At 47.4% G+C, this 18037-nt stretch overlaps 1 protein-coding gene across 5 annotated transcripts in view; it reads right to left on the minus strand.

Moving 5' to 3' along the window:
- SPATA20 (spermatogenesis associated 20) overlaps positions 1-18037 on the minus strand; it is a 56201-nt gene that overhangs the window by 36272 nt on the left and 1892 nt on the right. For 3 of the 5 annotated variants that reach the window (XM_079967381.1, XM_079967385.1, XM_079967384.1), the window contains exons 2-8: positions 10849-10986; positions 8992-9056; positions 6786-6940; positions 6551-6694; positions 4180-4381; positions 3808-3938; positions 2651-2755 (exon numbers count right to left, since the gene is read on the minus strand). In XM_079967381.1, the coding sequence (XP_079823507.1) occupies positions 2651-2755; positions 3808-3938; positions 4180-4381; positions 6551-6694; positions 6786-6940; positions 8992-9056; positions 10849-10986 (940 nt within the window). Of the gene's footprint in view, positions 1-2650; positions 2756-3807; positions 3939-4179; positions 4382-6550; positions 6695-6785; positions 6941-8991; positions 9057-10848; positions 10987-12192; positions 12225-12520; positions 12704-18037 lie in introns of those variants that run through there. The other 2 variants (XM_079967383.1, XM_079967382.1) reach the window with 2 other exon arrangements.

Raw genomic sequence — 18037 nt, forward strand, 5'->3', positions numbered from 1 at the left:
CATCTTATGATCAGGTTGTATATCTGTGCATATAAAGCCATACATCCTAAAGGCACCAGTGTCTCTAGCAGCCTTCATTCCAAGGCAAGCAAACTCCCTGGAGTCTCTCATTGCTCAGAGATTAGGGTGCACACAACAATATTTTTACAACTCTCTATAGAGCTCTGACAGAACAAACCTGGCAAAACTCTCCCGGGAGGCTATTCTGCAGGGAAGGTGCCACCAGAGAGAAGGCCCTGCCTTCAACATAAACAGAGAGGAATTAGCTGTAGGCATGATGCAGGAGGGAAACAGGGGTGGGGAGTTGCAGACAGTATCATATGCATCACAGGAGACAGTGCAGGAATGAAAAGGCATCGCTACTTCCATTTAAAGGAGGGATGGCCAGCCTTCAATACTGGAGCACTGTATCTTTAACAGGTATGCAGAAGAGAACATTTCAGTTGGCCCAGCTTGTAACATCACAGTCCCACAGGAGCCCAAAACACTGTGCCTGCCAAAATTCAGCTTGGCTATTAAATGTCCAGAAACTCTAATGCTGCAAGACTAGACCTCCCCTTGAAATTGCTCCTTAAAATTTATTCACTACTATAAATCCAAAAAATGTTATAATGGAATTTTAAACCCCCAAACAGGCATAGTTGTTTATGCTTCTGCTTAAATTATAAACACAAAGAGACCGAGAGTATATAAAATGTGCCAAGTCAGACACAGTAAAACCAGAAGGCACATCATTAGGCTTATATGGTGAGACCCTTAACTTGTAATCCTCAGAAACCATACCAAGATTATTATTTTTTAAGGATCCAAGTAGTTCATTTCCTTACACACTCAGCATTCCCAAAACTAGTGGGGGAAACCCTCTGCCTCAGCTAAGCCACATATTCACTGAGAGATATAAGTTTTTGTCTCGGCACCGTTTGAAAGCTTAGTGACTCCCAACAGCTGACTCCCTCAGGACCATCCTAGGCAACGTATTACATGTATGGTCGTATTGATTCATTTCTCCTCAGAAAGAAAGAAAGAAAGAAAGAAAGAAAGAAAGAAAGAAAGAAGCAGACATGGGCCCTCTCAGTCTGGATCAGGCCCAGAGAGCAAATTGATTTAATGCACCCCACTCCTGCAAACACATCATCACTCTGCTTTCCCGACAAATATCCTCCCTGCCCCCTTGCAAGGTGCTACTTGCTCCAGAAGAGAAACTGCTATTTGGGCCCACAGGCATTCTGCAGCCTGAGGGGCAAGATGGCATCTCCCCACAATTTCACGTACAGAAGCCGGCTGGACTGGCAGCTGAACCTTCTATACTGGCAACACGGCAAGGTGTTACACCCAAGGGCAGCAGGCTAGCTTAGGGTGCGCATGGCAAGTTGTGTGTGGCTTGCCCAGCTCCGTCCTCCTCCAGCACCAAGGCTCCCCTTGGATAAAACAAAATGGAACCTTCTCTCCATGGTCAAGTGCTCTCCGTCCCAATTTCTAAGGAAGAGGAGCACAGCGGTGGCTGGACTTGCTTGTGGAACTGTTGTGTGGAAAGCAGCACTGAGAGAGGCAGGCGCCTGAGATTCCCTGGGAGGGGCAGCAAATTATTTCCATCTCGGAGCATCCTTGCCACAGTGCAAACATTAGCAGCCTTTGCCCATGTGAACCATGTCTCGCTTCTCTCTTCCCTGCTCTCCCCCCCCCCGCAACAACCCTCTGTAAAGCTCCGCCTGTTCCACAAAGCCCAACTTTTCATTAACACTCCGCTCTCAGTTTTTGTTAACGCATCTGAGGTGCCATGTAACTGCCAAGAACAGCTACAGGAAGAAAGGAAGGCGTGGACCCTCACCACCCCCCGCCTGCCCACCACCAAGTGTCATCCTCTCCCTCTGTTGCCATAGATGGCCTACAAAAAACAACAACAAACGACTCCCTTTCCTCTCCTCTGCATGAAGGCACGAGTCCCTGGATGCGGGAATCAGGCCCAAGAAGCCCAGTGTTTGTATTCTTCCCACCAAACCTCCTGCTTTTCGGCCGGCGAATCACATTTACAGTGGTACCTCGGGTTACATACGCTTCAGGTTACATATGCTTCAGGTTACACACTCCGCTAACCCAGAAATAGTACCTCGGGTTAAGAACGTTGCTTCAGGATGAGAACAGAAATCGTGCTCCAGCGGCACGGCGGTAGCAGGAGGCCCCATTAGCTAAAGTGGTGCTTCAGGTTAAGAACAGTTTCTGGTTAAGAACGGACCTCTAGAATGAATTAAGTACTTAACCCAAGGTACCACTGTACCTCCATGTCATCTCAGCGATAGGCCGAAAATGTGAGGAGGTTAAGAAGCGAGGGCCGGATTCAACTAAATCACTGCGCTGGAAGAAGGAGCTTTCTTCTCTGCCTTCTTGCTTTTGCCACGCTCAGAGAGGGCAAGTGAATTACAGCAGAGGGCCAGCAGAGCCAGGAAACACTGGTGGTTGACTGTGAACCTCAGCAGGTGCCCAACAATGCTGCCCCCTGGTGCTGGCACAGCAGCGTCATCATCCCAGCATCATCATGCTCTGCTTCCTGCCTGCCTCTTTTGCCGAGATGAGTGCTGTTTCCTCTGGCCTTAACTAATAAGGAGGGGACTGCAAGGTATCATTGAGGCAAAAATCTGAGCTGAGGAAGTACCTGGAATGCCTTGGCGTAGGCTGCTGCCAGCTGCCCCTGATCGTACAGCATCTTTTCAAAGTGAGGCACGTGCCAGCGCTGGTCAGTGGAGTAGCGATGGAACCCCTGCGGCAGAGAGAGGGGAAGAAACGTCTCGTCACTTCTGCCCAGTTGTAACTGTGGTCAGGTATCCCATGCCTGGGAGAGGGGCAGAGAACTCTCAATTCAACAGACTAGGGCAGCCTTTATCAACCTGTGGGTCCCCAGATGTTGTTGAACTACAACTCCCATCACCCCTAGCTAGCAAGGCCAGAGCTCAGGGATGATGAGAGTTGTAGTCCAACAACATCTGGGGACCCACAGGTTGAGAACCGCTGGACTAAGGTATCCAGCAAAGGGGTCAATGGACCTGGTGGTGATTTGAAGCCACCGAGAACAACCAAGCCTGAAGTGGTGTGATGCTCATCCACAGGAGAACTGCCACAATGTCGATAATCCACAAGGGAGGAGGGGATCACGTGGAACCTTATGCACCACTTACTGCTAGATACAAGTGAAAGCTGGAGCAGGCCATGCACAACCGGGCCTGCTGCAGATACACCTCTGTCCCTTGGAAAGATTTCCAGAAGATTATCCTTTCTATACCTTGCTAGAATCTGACTGAACATGATTTAGTTTGGGTGTATCTTGGAATTCAGCTTTAAAATAAACCACACACACACACACAAACAGAGGGATCTAAAAATTGTTGGGTAATGGTGTTTATAACCAAGTTGACCCTACACAAATGAATGGGATGAAATATATAAAATGACTTTGAATTGGACCAGTTTCTTCAGTAAAATACTGCCTGCTGTTAAACCCAAGAATCTCTTGGGTACACCTCTGTAACTCAGAAAGATGCAACACTTTACATCTATTTCCAGCAGCACTTTACAGCCATTTCCGGGCATTTTTTTAGTTTTACACGGCAACACTGCATCTGTTATTACCTTTTCTCAGATCTTCCTTTCTCTGAAAGTGGGTAGTTGAAAAAGAATATGGAGTGATGAGCAAAATCAGGCAGGTGGATGGACACAGAACTTGTATGTCAAGGAATGGAGAATGGCACACGGATGAAAGTCCCCTTGTGAAAATCATGAAACCACTCAACTCACACTGCCCCCACCCCTTCATACCTGGGCAATGTGATCATGAACCCCGCCATAGGCCATCATCTTGAGGGTGTGCAGGGCCATCTGCAGTGCCCGAGCCCCTTCAGTAGTTGACCGATGATGAGCCCAGTAAGCGAAGAGGAAATTCATGTTGACTAGGATACAAATAAGCAGGAAAGTAATGAGCCCTGGTCAATTGTTTATGCAGCGCTGCCTCCTCTTATGGCTACGATGGGGAATCGCTTTGCAGGTGTTCCTGGACTCCAACTCCCATCATTCCTGTGACCACAGGCAATTGCTGGCTTGGGACTGATGGGAGTTGGAGTCCAACAACATCAGGAGAGCCACACATCCCTGAGCTACTCAGATAGCTTGACAGGAAGATCTTAGACTAACCTGGAGTAGGGAATTTGGGAGACTCCGAGAATCCACCATATTCTTCATCATAAGACTCTGACAGCTGCTGGAAGCACCTGCTCATCACCTCCTTTGAAGATGGGGGTGCTTCCTCCCCGCGAGCACCAACATCAGTCCTGGCTAACAGCGCAGACAGGATTTTCTGGCTGTTTTCCATAAGGCTAGTTTTATTCCGCTTCCACTGGGGAGGTAGGCAAAAGGAAAAAGTCAAGTCATCATTTTGCTAGTATTCACTCACACCTTTTGCCTCACACAACGACCTATCTCGTCCCCCCCAAAAAAGTGCCAATCATTTCCCACCCGCCATTTTAAAGGAGTTTTCAAATATCAAAAGCAGTGTGGCTTGGTATAACTCAGTACAGTGGCAGAAGGGCTGTTTCTCTTCTCTAGGAGTCCACATTTTCCCACTCGCGTGAACAAGGCCCTGAATGGTTCTCAGGTATTACAGTTGCCACTGCCACACGACGGAAGCATCACAGAACAGGCCCCAAAATGTCTGCTTATACACTTTTAGCCACAAAAACGTTTGCCAACGTATTGTTCATTAAAACTAGGTTCCCAGATGCTTCCATCAGGCACACACTAGACTGTAAACGAGAAAAACATTGTTAATGCCCAATTGTAATTACCCCATAGCAAATTCTATCCATGTTGGTCAAATGTGACATTAACCAATTCCTATTAACCAAGTTCTCTCTCCCTAATTCATCTTGCCCTGAATACTCGCCCCCAAGTGACAAAATCAGTTCACATCCCCTGCTCTAAAAAGCCTTTAGACGAAAAGTTCAGTCCCAGCCAGAAGTGGATGATATGAAGAGAAGAAGAAGAGGAGTTTGGATTTGATATCCCGCTTTATCACTACCCAAAGGAGTCTCAAAGCGGCTAACATTCTCCTTTCCCTTCCTCCCCACAACAAACACTCTGTGAGGTAAGTGAGGCTGAGAGACTTCAAAGAAGTGTGACTAGCCCAAGGTCACCCAGCAGCTGCATGTGGAGGAGCGGGGAAGCGAACCCGGTTCACCAGATTACGAGTCTACCGCTCTTAACCACTACACCACACTAGCTCTCATGTTTGGGGCACTGCCACTCTCCTGACACCACTGCAGCTTACCTGAGTGGGACTTGGGCAAGGCAGGGGCAAGGACGGGGTTGCACAGATGCACGGGGGGTGGGGTGTCTGATTGGGCTCTGCTGGTGTCACCCTGAACCGATGAAGCACAGTGGTGCCAGCATCAGGAGGACAGCTCTGGGGCTTTGCCCCAGCACACAAGCCACTATGAGTCAGGGACTGGACAGAGGAGGAGTGGTGAAGACCGCCTCCCCAAGCTGAACCTACCAGAGAAGAGGAAGACAGTATAGATTTACAACAGTGGTTTTCCGGAGGTCATAGCTCAGAGGCAGATGAAGTATAGATTTACAACAGTGGTTTTCCAGAGGTCATAGCTCAGAGGCAGATGAAGAGCAAAGTTGGGAAATAATGGGAGAGGAGGAGGCAGAGCCGGAGCAGCTGGCTGACACGTTATCACTAGAAAGCATTCCATACCCGCCCCCCTTCTCCCAGAACCCAGTGGGCATTGAAAGTAGGAGAGCAAATTAGCCCAGAAATGGAAGCAAGAAGAAATTCTGACGAAAGAAGAATGGCAGACAAAATTAATGGACTACACAGAATTAGACAAAATGACAGGAAGGATTTGAAACCTGCAGGACCAGAGATTTACAGAAGATTGGAAGAAATATACGAACTATTTGAAAAGCAACTGTAATCAATAAATTACGCTAGTAGGACTACAAGAAGTTTTGTAAGGAGAAGTATATGAAATATTGCAAAGTAGGGAAAGAATAGAGATATTAGTTACGAGATTTAAAGGTAATAGTGAATGTGAGAAAATTTTCAGACATGATTGATGGAAGTCAAAAAAATTGTATAAGATGTAAAAGTATGTTTAATTACTGTTGAAAATGATATGTTAAAAAAAGTAAAAGAAATATATATATATATATATGAAAGTAGGAGAGCAAAGGGCTTGGAGACAAATGACCCTAAGCGGCCACTGTAAGGTGGGTTGTGCTGTTGACGACTGAGGAAGTGGAGAGAACGGGGAGGTGGAGATTTACTCAGAGCAACACCCATTACTCCAAGAGGCTGCATTTCTAAGCCTCTCTCTGTGAATATTGAATAAAAGATATTGGTAAGAACTTTTCCTGTCTTATCTATTCCCAGCAGCCTACCATGGGAGGATCGGATTCCCTGATGCCTGACACTATGGGAACGAGTACAGTGTGGTCCCCGGTGTACTGCTCCAGTGATGACCTCAACCTATGCCATGACCTAGGATGCCGGACTCCATACCTGCTCTAGGATGCGAAGCAGAACGGTCCGAAAGCCAACCTGGTAAATTCCATCCTCGGGAGGGAAATAGGTCCCGCCTACAAATGGTTTGAGATCAGGTGTTAGCCACACACTCATGGGCCAACCTCCACCACTGCTGGTTGCCTGCAGGAGGAAAAAAAAAAGATATGACTCCCTTCAACAGTCTAGGAGCAACAGTCGTTTTCCATTTGCTATACTCGTTCCTGCTCCCCACCTGCACAAAGGCCATGTAGACTTTATCAACATCCGGCCGCTCCTCCCGATCCACCTTGATGCACACAAAGTTGTCGTTCAGGATCTGGCCAATTTCTTCATTCTGGAAGGATTCCTGCTCCATCACGTGGCACCAATGGCAGGTCGAGTAGCCAACTGAAAACAAACGCCGGCGGTTTAAGAAAGGCTCGCCGAAGGAGAAGGCCCTGCTGTACCCAGGGAGGGGTGGGGGCCAAGAAAAGTCAAAACAGAAGAGTATATAATTCAAGCAACTCAGCAGGCTAGGACAAGGAGTTGGCTTTAAGAAAGAGCTAGCCAACCTTGGTGTACTACAACTCCCATCATCCCCATCAACAGACTTGCTGACTGGGGCAGAAGAGAGTTGTAGTATGACCTCGTCTGAAGGACACCACACTGGTAGTGCCTGCTTTAGCAAAAAGCACACAGGTTTTGCTATCCAAACACAATGCATTCTCAATAAATTGATTGTTAGGCGAGCATCTGTCTAACGAATGGATGATTTCCATTTATTCCTAAGGGGAAATTTCTAATGCATTGTGAGCCACAGAATTTTGACCCCAAAATGAGGAGAAAACCTCTGAAAGCTTGCAAAAGGCAATTATGGAAGGGGAAAATGCTCCCTTATTTTGTCTGATCTCTCCCCCTTCCTTCCCAACCATAGTTTCTGGCAAAACAGCTGCCATGTACCAGCAAAACCCAAAAGGTAATGTTTATTTAAGGCTGCTTAATTGCACGCACTGCACGTACTACACGCACTTCCAGCTGTTTGGATATCTGAATCTGCAGTGTGTGTAGCAAAGTTTGAGCACTAATTCCTCATGTTTGGATAAGTGAATTTTCCTATAACAAGCATTTTGCTAGTGGGACCTGCATGTACAAACATGAGACCAAACGGAGAGCTGCCCTTTCATGGCTCAATGTTGGCTATAAACGATGCAAGGCTTCTAAACCCCAGCAAAGTGACCTTTTGGAAGAACGTAACTAGAACACTTCTAGCCTGGGAAATAGAAGAACAAGCAACTGAGAATGTCTAAGCAGATGTTTCTATAGGAGACGTAGCCAATGTGGTGACCTCCAGATGTCGTTGAGCTATAATTCCCATTATTCCCAGTCAGCAGTGCCAATGGCAAGGGATTATGGGAGTTATAGTCATAATACTTGGAAGGTTATCCCCATACTATAGTAAACTTCTATAAGTTAAGTTGCTTATAATGTAAATTCAAAAAGCAGGAGGAGGTCAAGGGAGGGAAAGAAATATTTTTAGATTCCACTCCTCTGCACACTTATTTTTGAGTAAACATGCATAGCCCTGTGCTGTTAGAATTGCTTAAAAGAAGAAATCCAAGACTCCCAGTATTACTCTAACATGTACCCAAGCTCCAAATCCCCATCTGCTTGAAACTCAAATTGGAGCAATTCCCAGATACCGGATCTGCTCCTCCACTAGTAAATTTATGAGCTTCACAAGGTAGGTAGGCTGAGTAGCTTATCCTCACAAGTATTTCCTGTGCTCTTCTTTTGCAGATGCAAACTACAAGGCCAGGAAAAATACTGCCCCGCCTTCTCCCAGAAAGCAGCTCATTGAAAGCAAGGGAGCGCCCAGCAGATGAGGACCCAATTTGGACGATATTTATTCCTCCAAGCGCAAACATTTGTTTCATGTTTCAAGCAGTTTTCAAGTAAGCATTGTCACTGCGCAGCAGCCGTCCTCTCAGGCTGCAGCAGATGGAGAGGAGGGAAGCAAGGCTATTTCATGGGCCCTGCTGAGAGACCAGCTGCCTTTGACTGTTCCTCAGCTGAAACCTAGCCATAGCCATTCTGCCAGGCTACCTGGGCAGCCTCCATGCCAGCTGGTTGCTACAAGAACTGTAACTATCAGAGCTGGTGCCAGAGTCTGCTTGTTTTCCCCTTCTCCCTCCCCATCCCTTTTTCTTTTCATGTCGTGTCTTTTAAGCTTGAAAGCAGGGGTTGTTTCCTCACTGTTGCTTTTTCATTTGTATGTAAGTCACTCGGGAGCGTTTTCAGCTGAAGAATGGAATAAAATTAAAATGAGGAGAAGGAGAAGGAGAAGGAGAAGGAGACATTCTTCTCTATGCTTTTAAGAACTCACAGATATGTGCATGTGCTTTTTAAAGTCGTAAATGTGCATGTAGGGGTAGCATAAAACGAAGAAGTTCATTTGTTACCAGATAGAAATATCAGCTTATCTTCTCTCTTTGCTTTATCAAAGGCTTCCTGACCCCAAGGATACCTGAGGGGAAGAGAAAGAGGAAAAATATGCCAGGATTTATGTTTATAATCACTCAAATCAATATGCCTATATTTCATGCAAGCAGTTGATATTAAGCAGTTCATTGATTAAACCCTGATCCTTCCCATTACACACAAGGCCTTTTCAGTTGCCACTATGTCTATAGATGATGTGTTTGCTACACTGCTATTACCACACCCCAGAAGGGACGCAGGTGGCGCTGTGGTCTAAACCACTGAGCCTCTTGGGCTTGCTGATTGGAAGGTTAGCGGTTCAAATCCCTGTGACGGGGTGAGCTCCTGTTGCTCTGTCCTAGCTTCTGCCAACCTAGCAGTTTGAAAGCACACCAGTACAAGTAGATAAATAGGTACTGCTGCGGCGAGAAAGTAAACAGTGTTTCCATGTGCTCTGGTTTCCATCACGGTGCTCCGTTGCACCAGAAGCAATTTAGTCATGCTGGCCACATGACCTGGAAAACTTTCTGCGGACCAACACCGGCTCACTCGGCCTGAAAAGCGAGATGAGCACCGCAACCCCACAGTCACCTTTGACTGGACTTAGCTGTCCGGGGGTCTTTTACCTTTACCATTTACCTATAGACACACCCAGCTGTGGAGGCCAAAACACCTAGCTGATCTCCTAGCATGTTAGGGGGGGCTGTTACTGCTGAGGATCATTTGGCAGAAGACTAGCTATACTTACTTAGGATTGTTGGTTTTAAATCCCCATGGACCGCTAGAAATTAGATGTAGCTCCTGGGTGTTGAACAACTATAGGAAGCATCTCACTTCTATTCTGCAAGCACTTTGGGGGGAATCATGTTGTACAACAGCAGATTTAGAGGCTCTAGTTCCATAGTCAAAACTGCAGAAGTATTGCAGAACATGGGGCAGGTGTGGATGCTCACATCTCAACCAAGTTGGAACAAGCCTTCTGCCCACAAATCCCTTCTCACAAGGGCAGGAGCCATGAGGTTTCGTGAGCGGGCAAAAAGGCTTACTAAGCCATGTTTTAACAGTTTCAGTGCAGTCAGAGACGGAGCTTAAGCCTTGAAAAATAAAGCACAAACATGTTTCTGATCTTCAGTAGCATTGTAAGTTTGTGTACTCAGCTCAGGGTAGGAAGTCAGTGCCCAAAGCCAAACAAACGTCACATAACTCACTTATTAGTTGTGTATCCATTCGTTTCAGTTATGCCCTATAAGAAGATGTACTCAGCGTAGTGTACAGTAAGAGAGATCATCATATACATTTTTTTTTTAAGGACAATGGTAACCGGAACTCAAAATAGCAGCAGCAAGGACTGAGTCGCATAAAAGATCATTCAAACAATGGAAAAATCATACCAAGAAGAAGAAGAAGAAGAATTAAGTTTTCAAAAATCTGTTTAGGGGGTAGTAAGCATTGTCAAAACCAACAATCCTAAGTAAGTATAGCTAGTCTTCTGCCAAATGATCCTCAGCAGTAACAGCCCCCCCTAACATGCTAGGAGATCAGCTAGGTGTTTTGGCTCTACATTCCTAAGTTTTGTTTCAGTAGACTACAGAAAGTGTTAAGGAAGAAGCTTCCTGGAAACAGTCTGTTTAGGGGGAGACAGAAAGAGGTCATACAGCACCATGTAGAAGCAAAGGCGAAATGAGGTGGAGAATAGGAGGCTTGGGAGCAGTTGAGAGTGGGAAAGGAAGGCTCTATTTCCTGCAGAAAAGCATCCATGAAATTCCGAGTTTGTTTTTCCTAAAGTCCACCCAACATGCCTCCCTCCTCTCAGCCCATGAAAAGAAAGCATCTCTTACCAGTCAACAGGGTTATGGGCATGCTGAAGGAGGTAAGGAGACTTCTCGTAGATCAGACGGTTCGTGGGACGAGCAGTGCTAGACTGGCTGCCCTTCCCTCCCGTGGCCATGGCCAAGGCTGCTCTCAGTTGTATAGATCTGCAACACCAAACACAGACAGAAGGCTATTAGCTAGGCTAATCCCCATAGCGCTAAGATCTGGATTAGCTCCAGTGCCAGGCCTGTCTGTGAGGCCGACACACCTCTCAATGAGATCAGCATCTGCACAGACTCGGGTCTGCATTATATTAGTAAACAATGTAGGCTTCTCTGTCTGAAGAAGCAAGCCTAGGACTGCGAGCAATGAAACTGAAGCCTGGGGCTATCCTCAGGGGCCTGCTGCCAATCCCAAGGTATACCATGCCTGTTGACTTCAGGCACAGAACCTCTCTTGGGGTGGAGCTCCCTCCTGGAGGAGGCCTATGGCAGCAAGTGTTGTTGTGGTTGTGAGGGAGCTGCGCCAAAGCTGAAAGAAAAGCGTCTCTCCTTGTCCAGTGATTCAGCTGCTGCACGACAGGGATTTTCTTATGTTAGGTTCACAATACCAGCTTTGGTAAAAGGGACGCGGGTAGTGCTGTGGTCTAAATCACTGAGCCTCTTGGGCTTGCCAATCGGAAGGTCGGCGGTTCAAATCCCTGTTATGGAGTGACCTCCCGTTGCTAAGTCCTAGCTTCTGCCAACCTAGCAGTTCGAAAGCACACCAGCGCAAGTAAGTAAATAGGTACTGCTGCGGCAGGAAGGTAAACGGCGTTTCCATGCGCTTTGGTTTCCATCACAGTGTTCCATTGCACCAGAAGTGGTTTAGTCATGCTGGCCACATGACCTAGAAAGCTGTCTGTGGACAAACGCCGGCTCTCTCAGCCTGAAAGCGAGATGAGAGCCGCAACCTCATAGTCATCTTTGACTGGACTTAACTGTCCAGGGGTCCTTTACCTTTTTTTTTTTTTACCAGCTTTGGTTGATTGGAGCAAACTTTGGCTATAGCCCAAGACATGCAGAAGTCCTGGCACCTGCAGGTAGAGCTAAGAGTATCTCTTCCCTGAAGCCCTACTGAGCCACTGCCATGTGCCATTCACAGCCTTCAGTTATACCTCATCCATCCTCCCTCCCTCCCTCGCCTTTATTTACAAGACCTTCCACAAACACATCTCCTCTTTATTGCTCCCAAGCTTTCCGCCAATGTATACATTTTCTCCAAATTATTATCTCTGTCGTATGTTACTATAATGCACTCGCAATAGGCCACATGCTCATAATTCCTTGGCCCAGGAATGTCTTGATTCTAAAGTATTCATTATCACTTACACTGTGTTTAAAAGCATTGTGCAGAGATTAAAAGGTAAGACTATTCCTGTCCACAGGCTCACAGTCTAATAGGCACAGTACAAAAGGAAAAGGGAATGGAGAGGGATGAAGACAGCAAAGCAAATTCAGGTGCCAGTTCCTGAAGCTACAGTTGAGATCTAAAGGAGAGTTCTAAGAGCAAACAGCCCCACAGGAAATTGAAGGTACACAACCAAACTGGACTACGACATCAAGCTGTCTCCTCTTTAAAGCTGCCACACATCTCTCATATTCAGATATCCGTTATTTCTAAAGCAGCACAGCTTCACTTAATGTAAATAGATCTCACATTTCAGAACAATCATAGTTCTGTTAAACACGGATAAGTAGAAAACGCCTTGCAGACTCCCTACTGTTGCTTCTATTTAAAATTTGATCGGGAAGCCTCTCTCGTCTCTTCCTTAAAGTCACTTGGTTACCCTTGCCATCACAAGGAAACCACACCAGAGATGCGGATTTTCAAAATATTGTTGACTCCACCCACATTCCGGAAACGTGATTTGTGTCTAACCAATCAGGATTCACTTTTCCTGCAGAGGGTGGAGCAAGCGCAGTCTTGGAAAAGCTTCAGTTCAGCTCCTTTGAAAGGAATGAAGCAAATACAGCGACAGTTTTAAAGTATTTCGGGAGACTCAACACTACATTATATATCTCATAGGATGTATCTTAAGGCTATATGTGTCATGTTTTAGGTCTAAACCTCAGGTGTTTTACATGTATACACCTTTTTAAAAAGGACCTTGTGCACTTAACAAACAGGTGTCTTCATCTGAATGTATGGTTAGGGATACACCTGCATCACAGACTATACTGTATTAAGTTACATATTATTTTGCAAAATGGGTGTGGAATATATTCATGCATACTGTTAATTCTTTATAGTATTTCTGTCTTTAATGTAATCGATAAAATTTGTACGAATGAGAGAAGAATGGGTGAATCTTGGGAAAGGTAGCTCTGCAAAATTACCAAAGTCAGGAAAAGCAAGTTCCATTGACTGGTAGCTATAAACAGGACTTTGATTTAGGCAAATCATCAGATTAAAATTGGGAGATGAAACTGCATGTTCCTGCACAGTTGCGTCCATTTGCCTAGATCCTAAAGGCCCCATGGATGACAGAGACCATGACCTTTGAGTTACATAACCAAAAAAGGCCTTGCAATTCTGAGGTCAAGAGGGAGGGGTGTGTGAAAGATGATACAAAGATCTTGGAATCCTGAAAAATTTCCAAGTCAGCTTTGCGGTCCCGAAAATATCTCCAATCAAGGCTGTGCCACATAATGAAGAGGTTGAGCTGAAGGTATTAAAAAACGGTGGAAACTAGCCATCTTAGGGTGAAACCTCTGCAGTACTCCACTCTCTCCAAGTGATTAAGCTGGCCACTTAGGGAGAGCAACAGTCTCTAGTAACTATATTCCTTCAGAACATGTGTAAATGTGTCATAGGAAGGAGTGCAGTGGATGTATAGCACAAGATCCAAGTGTCATATTGCAGGCACTCTAAGCGATAGGTAGGTGTGGCTAGAGATCTGGGAGCAGCAGGAACTGTAAACACAATGTTGTGTATTGAGTCAAAGGATTTTATATCTGTATTATTATTGTCTGTAATTGCATTAGGGTAAAGTAACTGCCTTTTGGTTCCAGAGGGTACAGCTACTATTGGTTCATTTAAGCTGCTATATTTGGATCCTCTGTCTTATTGGTTGCCTCCAAAAGGCAGGACTGTGATTGCCTGTTATTGTTCCCTCCAAAATGTATCCCTTCTAGCTAGTTCCCTGTCCCTATAAATGTAGCTCTCCCCTCCTCAGGTCTTAGTTTTGTTGCTTTAATAAAGAAGTGTTACTAGAGAACTGTCTCCAGCATATTATGTCAAGAGAGCTGAAATCACAAACCCCACGTCACAACAACTGGCGACGAGGATGGGATCCGGAATGCTGAGGAGCGGTTAAACGCAGCCCTGCCTCAGAGTCCGGATTGTAGCTAAGAACAAGACTCACTGGCCAGCTGAGAAGACGACCCTGCCCACAGGACAATGGAGAGTCCAAGGGTATTGGAGCCCTTCCACCATCAGAGCCCCACACGTGGGAAGACTATGTCGAACGCTTCGAGTTCTTCGCAGTGGCTCAAGGGATCACCGATGCCAGCAAAAGAAGGGCCACATTCCTGAACTACTGTGGGCCTGAGACCTTCAAGCTGGCCAAGGCATTGCTTGCCCCAGCGAAGCTAAGTGAGACATCTCTCAAAGATATTCTTGCCTGCCTAACAAGCCATCTAGCGCCTACTGAGACCAAGATGGCCCGGCGGATGGAGTTTCATAAGAGGCAGCAGCGTGCTGGGGAGTCTGTATCTGCATTTCTAGCTGAACTGCGGAAGCTCGCTCAGCACTGTGACTTCCAAGATCTGGAAGAGACTCTCCTGGATCGGTTTGTCAGTGGTCTGAGCAGCAAGAAAGCCAGAAGACGCATTGTGGCTAAAGAAGAGGTTACCCTTGCTTCAGCCTTGAAGAAGGCCACCGCCACGGAGAATTATGAAAGAGAGGAGCTTGATGCCAGTTGCAGGGCCCCTAAGCCACAGATAGAAGCTGCGCATGCCATGGACGAGCTAGAGGCTACTCCGAGCCAGAGCCCAGTCCGTGGGGTCGAGTCAGTGCGTCAGGCCTGCACAGTGCACAAAGATCACCGAGGCAGGTGCCCTGGTTGTGGCGGAAACCATGAGCGGAAGAGTTGTCGTTTCCGGGATGCTATGTGCCGGACGTGCGGAAAGACAGGTCACATCGCCAGGGTCTGTAGATCAGCGGCGTTGGGAGCGACAGGAGCACCTAGACTGGAGCATCGCAGACTGCCCACAGCAAACCATGTTCTAAAGGACTGCCACTACGTAATGGAGATCAACGGGAGGGTCGTGCAGTTTCCAGCGCAAGGCAAGGCACACGTCAAGGTGAAGATTGAGGGTCAGCTGTGCGACATGGAGGTGGACTCCGGATCGGGATTCACTATCGTGTCGGACCAGACCGTGAGGACATTCTTCCCCAGGGGTAAGTTGCCCCCTCTGGAGCCCTTCCCGGCAACTTTGCAGTCATACTCAGCGGGCCGCATCCATGTCATGGGAATGTGTGCCGTGAGAGTACAGTTCCGGGACAAACAGGCGGTACTCAAACTGGTGATTGTGAAGGGCAGTCGCCCCAGTCTCCTGAGCACTGACTGGTTCCCTGCCCTGGGACTGAGTATATCAGGGCTTAATTCAATCCAAACCTGCCCTGAGATGAGCGAGGCTTTATGCAAAGAATTTGCTGGTCTCTTTAATGGAAAACTGGGTTGTTATAAAGGGCCCCCAGTTGACTTCAAATTGGACCCTGGGGTGGCCCCAATCCGACTCAAACCAAGGCGAGTGCCATTTGCGCTGCAACCCAAGATCGAAGCAGAGCTGGATAAATTGGTCAAGCAGGGAGTTCTCTCACCCGTGGACTCTGCTAAGTGGGAGACTCCAATCGTCACGCCCCTTAAAGCAAATGGGGAAGTCAGGATCTGTGCTGATTACAAATGTACTATCAATAAGGCACTCAGGGGAAACTCATACCCCATTCCAGTTGTATCACATCTGTTGGCTAAACTGGCTGGGGGCAAGGTGTTCGCCAAAATTGACCTGGCACAAGCTTACCAACAGCTGCCAGTAATCCCACAATCAGCGGAAGCACAGACTATTGTCACACATAAAGGGGCGTTCAGAGTTAACAGATTACAATTTGGAGTTTGTGTGGCCCCAGGGATTTTTCAAGGGCTCATGGAACGCCTGTTAAGAGGTCTGCCGGGGGTCTTGCCATTTTTTGATGACGTTTTGATTGCTGGAAAAGACCCACAGGAACTGGTTGCGCGTGTCCGTGCAGTGTTGCTCAAGTTCAAGGAGGCGGGGTTGCAACTAAAAAAGGAAAAATGCAGTTTTGGGGTGCCAACTGTGGAATTCTTGGGGTTTAAAATTGATGCATCAGGCATCCACCCCACAGATGCTAAGGTTAAGGCCATCATCGAGGCACCACGACCACAGAACAAGACGGAGTTGCAGTCATTCCTGGGACTTATTAACTTTTATCATTCATTCTTACCCCAGAAAGCTTCGGTAGCTGAACCATTACATAGACTGTTGCAGAAAAAGAATGTGTGGCGATGGGGGCAGGAGCAGCAGAAGGCTTTTGACTCCTTGCGAGGAATGCTGAGTAGCAAGAGCGTCCTGGCTCATTATGATGAATCGAAGCCGCTGGTCCTGGCATGTGATGCCTCTCAATACGGCCTGGGGGCGGTGCTGAGTCATAGGGAACCGGATGGGTCGGAAAAGCCCATCTCTTTCTATTCCCGTACGTTGTCGCCCACGGAGCGCAACTATGCTCAAATTGACAAAGAGGCGCTTGCAATTGTGGCAGGAATCAAAAAGTTCCATGATTATGTGTACGGTCGTCATTTCTCCATTGAAACGGACCACAAACCACTGTTGGGGTTGTTCAACCCGAACAAACAAACGCCACAAATTCTCTCCCCCAGAATGTTGCGTTGGTCTATATTCCTGAACGGGTTCCAGTACACCTTGACCCATGTGCCGGGGAAACGGTTGTGCCACGCTGATGCGCTGAGTCGATTGCCCCTTCCTGGCGGGAGCAATGAGGATCCTGCTCCAGCGGAGCACATAATGATGCTGGAAACACTTCTGGGGGCTCCTGTAACGGCTACTGATATTGCTGAGAAAACAAGGAAAGATGCTGTTCTCTCCCATGTGCTCACTTGGGTGGGGAGGGGGTGGCCAGGTGGTCCGCATGAAGACAAATTCAGGCCTTATGCGACAAGGCAGCACGAGTTATCCATGCATAAGGGTTGTCTCCTGTGGGGAGATAGGGTGATCATCCCAGCACCACTGAGAAACAGGGTTCTTGAGACGCTTCACATGGGACACCCGGGAATGGTCAGGATGAAGTCGCTAGCCCGATGTTATGTGTGGTGGCCTGGAATGGACCAGAACATAGAACAATGGGTACGAACATGCAAGGCATGCCAAGAGGTGCGGCCAGAAGTGGCCAGAGCACCAATTCACTGGTGGGAGCAGTCCAGATCTCCCTGGAGCTGGCTGCACTTAGATTTTGCTGGGCCATTCCAGGGGAAGGTCTTTTTGGTTATCGTCGATGCATATTCCAAATGGTTAGAAGTGGCGATGGTCCCTAGCATGGCATCAGCTGCCGTAATCAAGGTGTTGAGGCAGCTGTTTGCAACCCACGGGTTACCTGAGACCATTGTATCAGATAATGGGGCAGCTTTTGTATCCCAAGAATTCAGGGCATTCTTGGCTGATAACTTCATAAGAGGGGTCACATCCGCGCCCTTTCACCCATCCTCCAATGGGCAGGCGGAGCGCATGGTAAGAACAGCCAAAGAATCCATTGCGCGCTTAATGGAGGGTAACTGGTCAGCTCGCATCGCGCGAATGTTATTTTTGCAGCATGCGACGCCGTGTACTGCGACGGGCAAGTCGCCAGCTGAGCTGCTCTTGGGTAGAAGATTGGTAATGGTGCTGGATTATGTCCACCCGGATAAAATGCCAAACCGTAATTCAAGAGCAAACCCCCAGGCTGAGACTGACACAACAAGGTATTTCGCCCCTGAAGATCTGGTCTGGGTGAGGAACTATTCACGAGGTTCGCGGTGGGTGGCTGGTGTGGTCACCCGGGCTAGTGGACCTGTGTCCTATTATGTGACCTTGGAAAATGGGCAAGTTTGGAAGAGACATATAGATCAGCTGAGGCGCCGGGCGCTCAGCAGGGAGGAGT

This window comes from Podarcis cretensis (genome assembly GCF_951804945.1).
Source record: "Podarcis cretensis genome assembly, chromosome: 2".
Classification (NCBI taxonomy): Eukaryota; Metazoa; Chordata; class Lepidosauria; order Squamata; family Lacertidae; genus Podarcis; species Podarcis cretensis.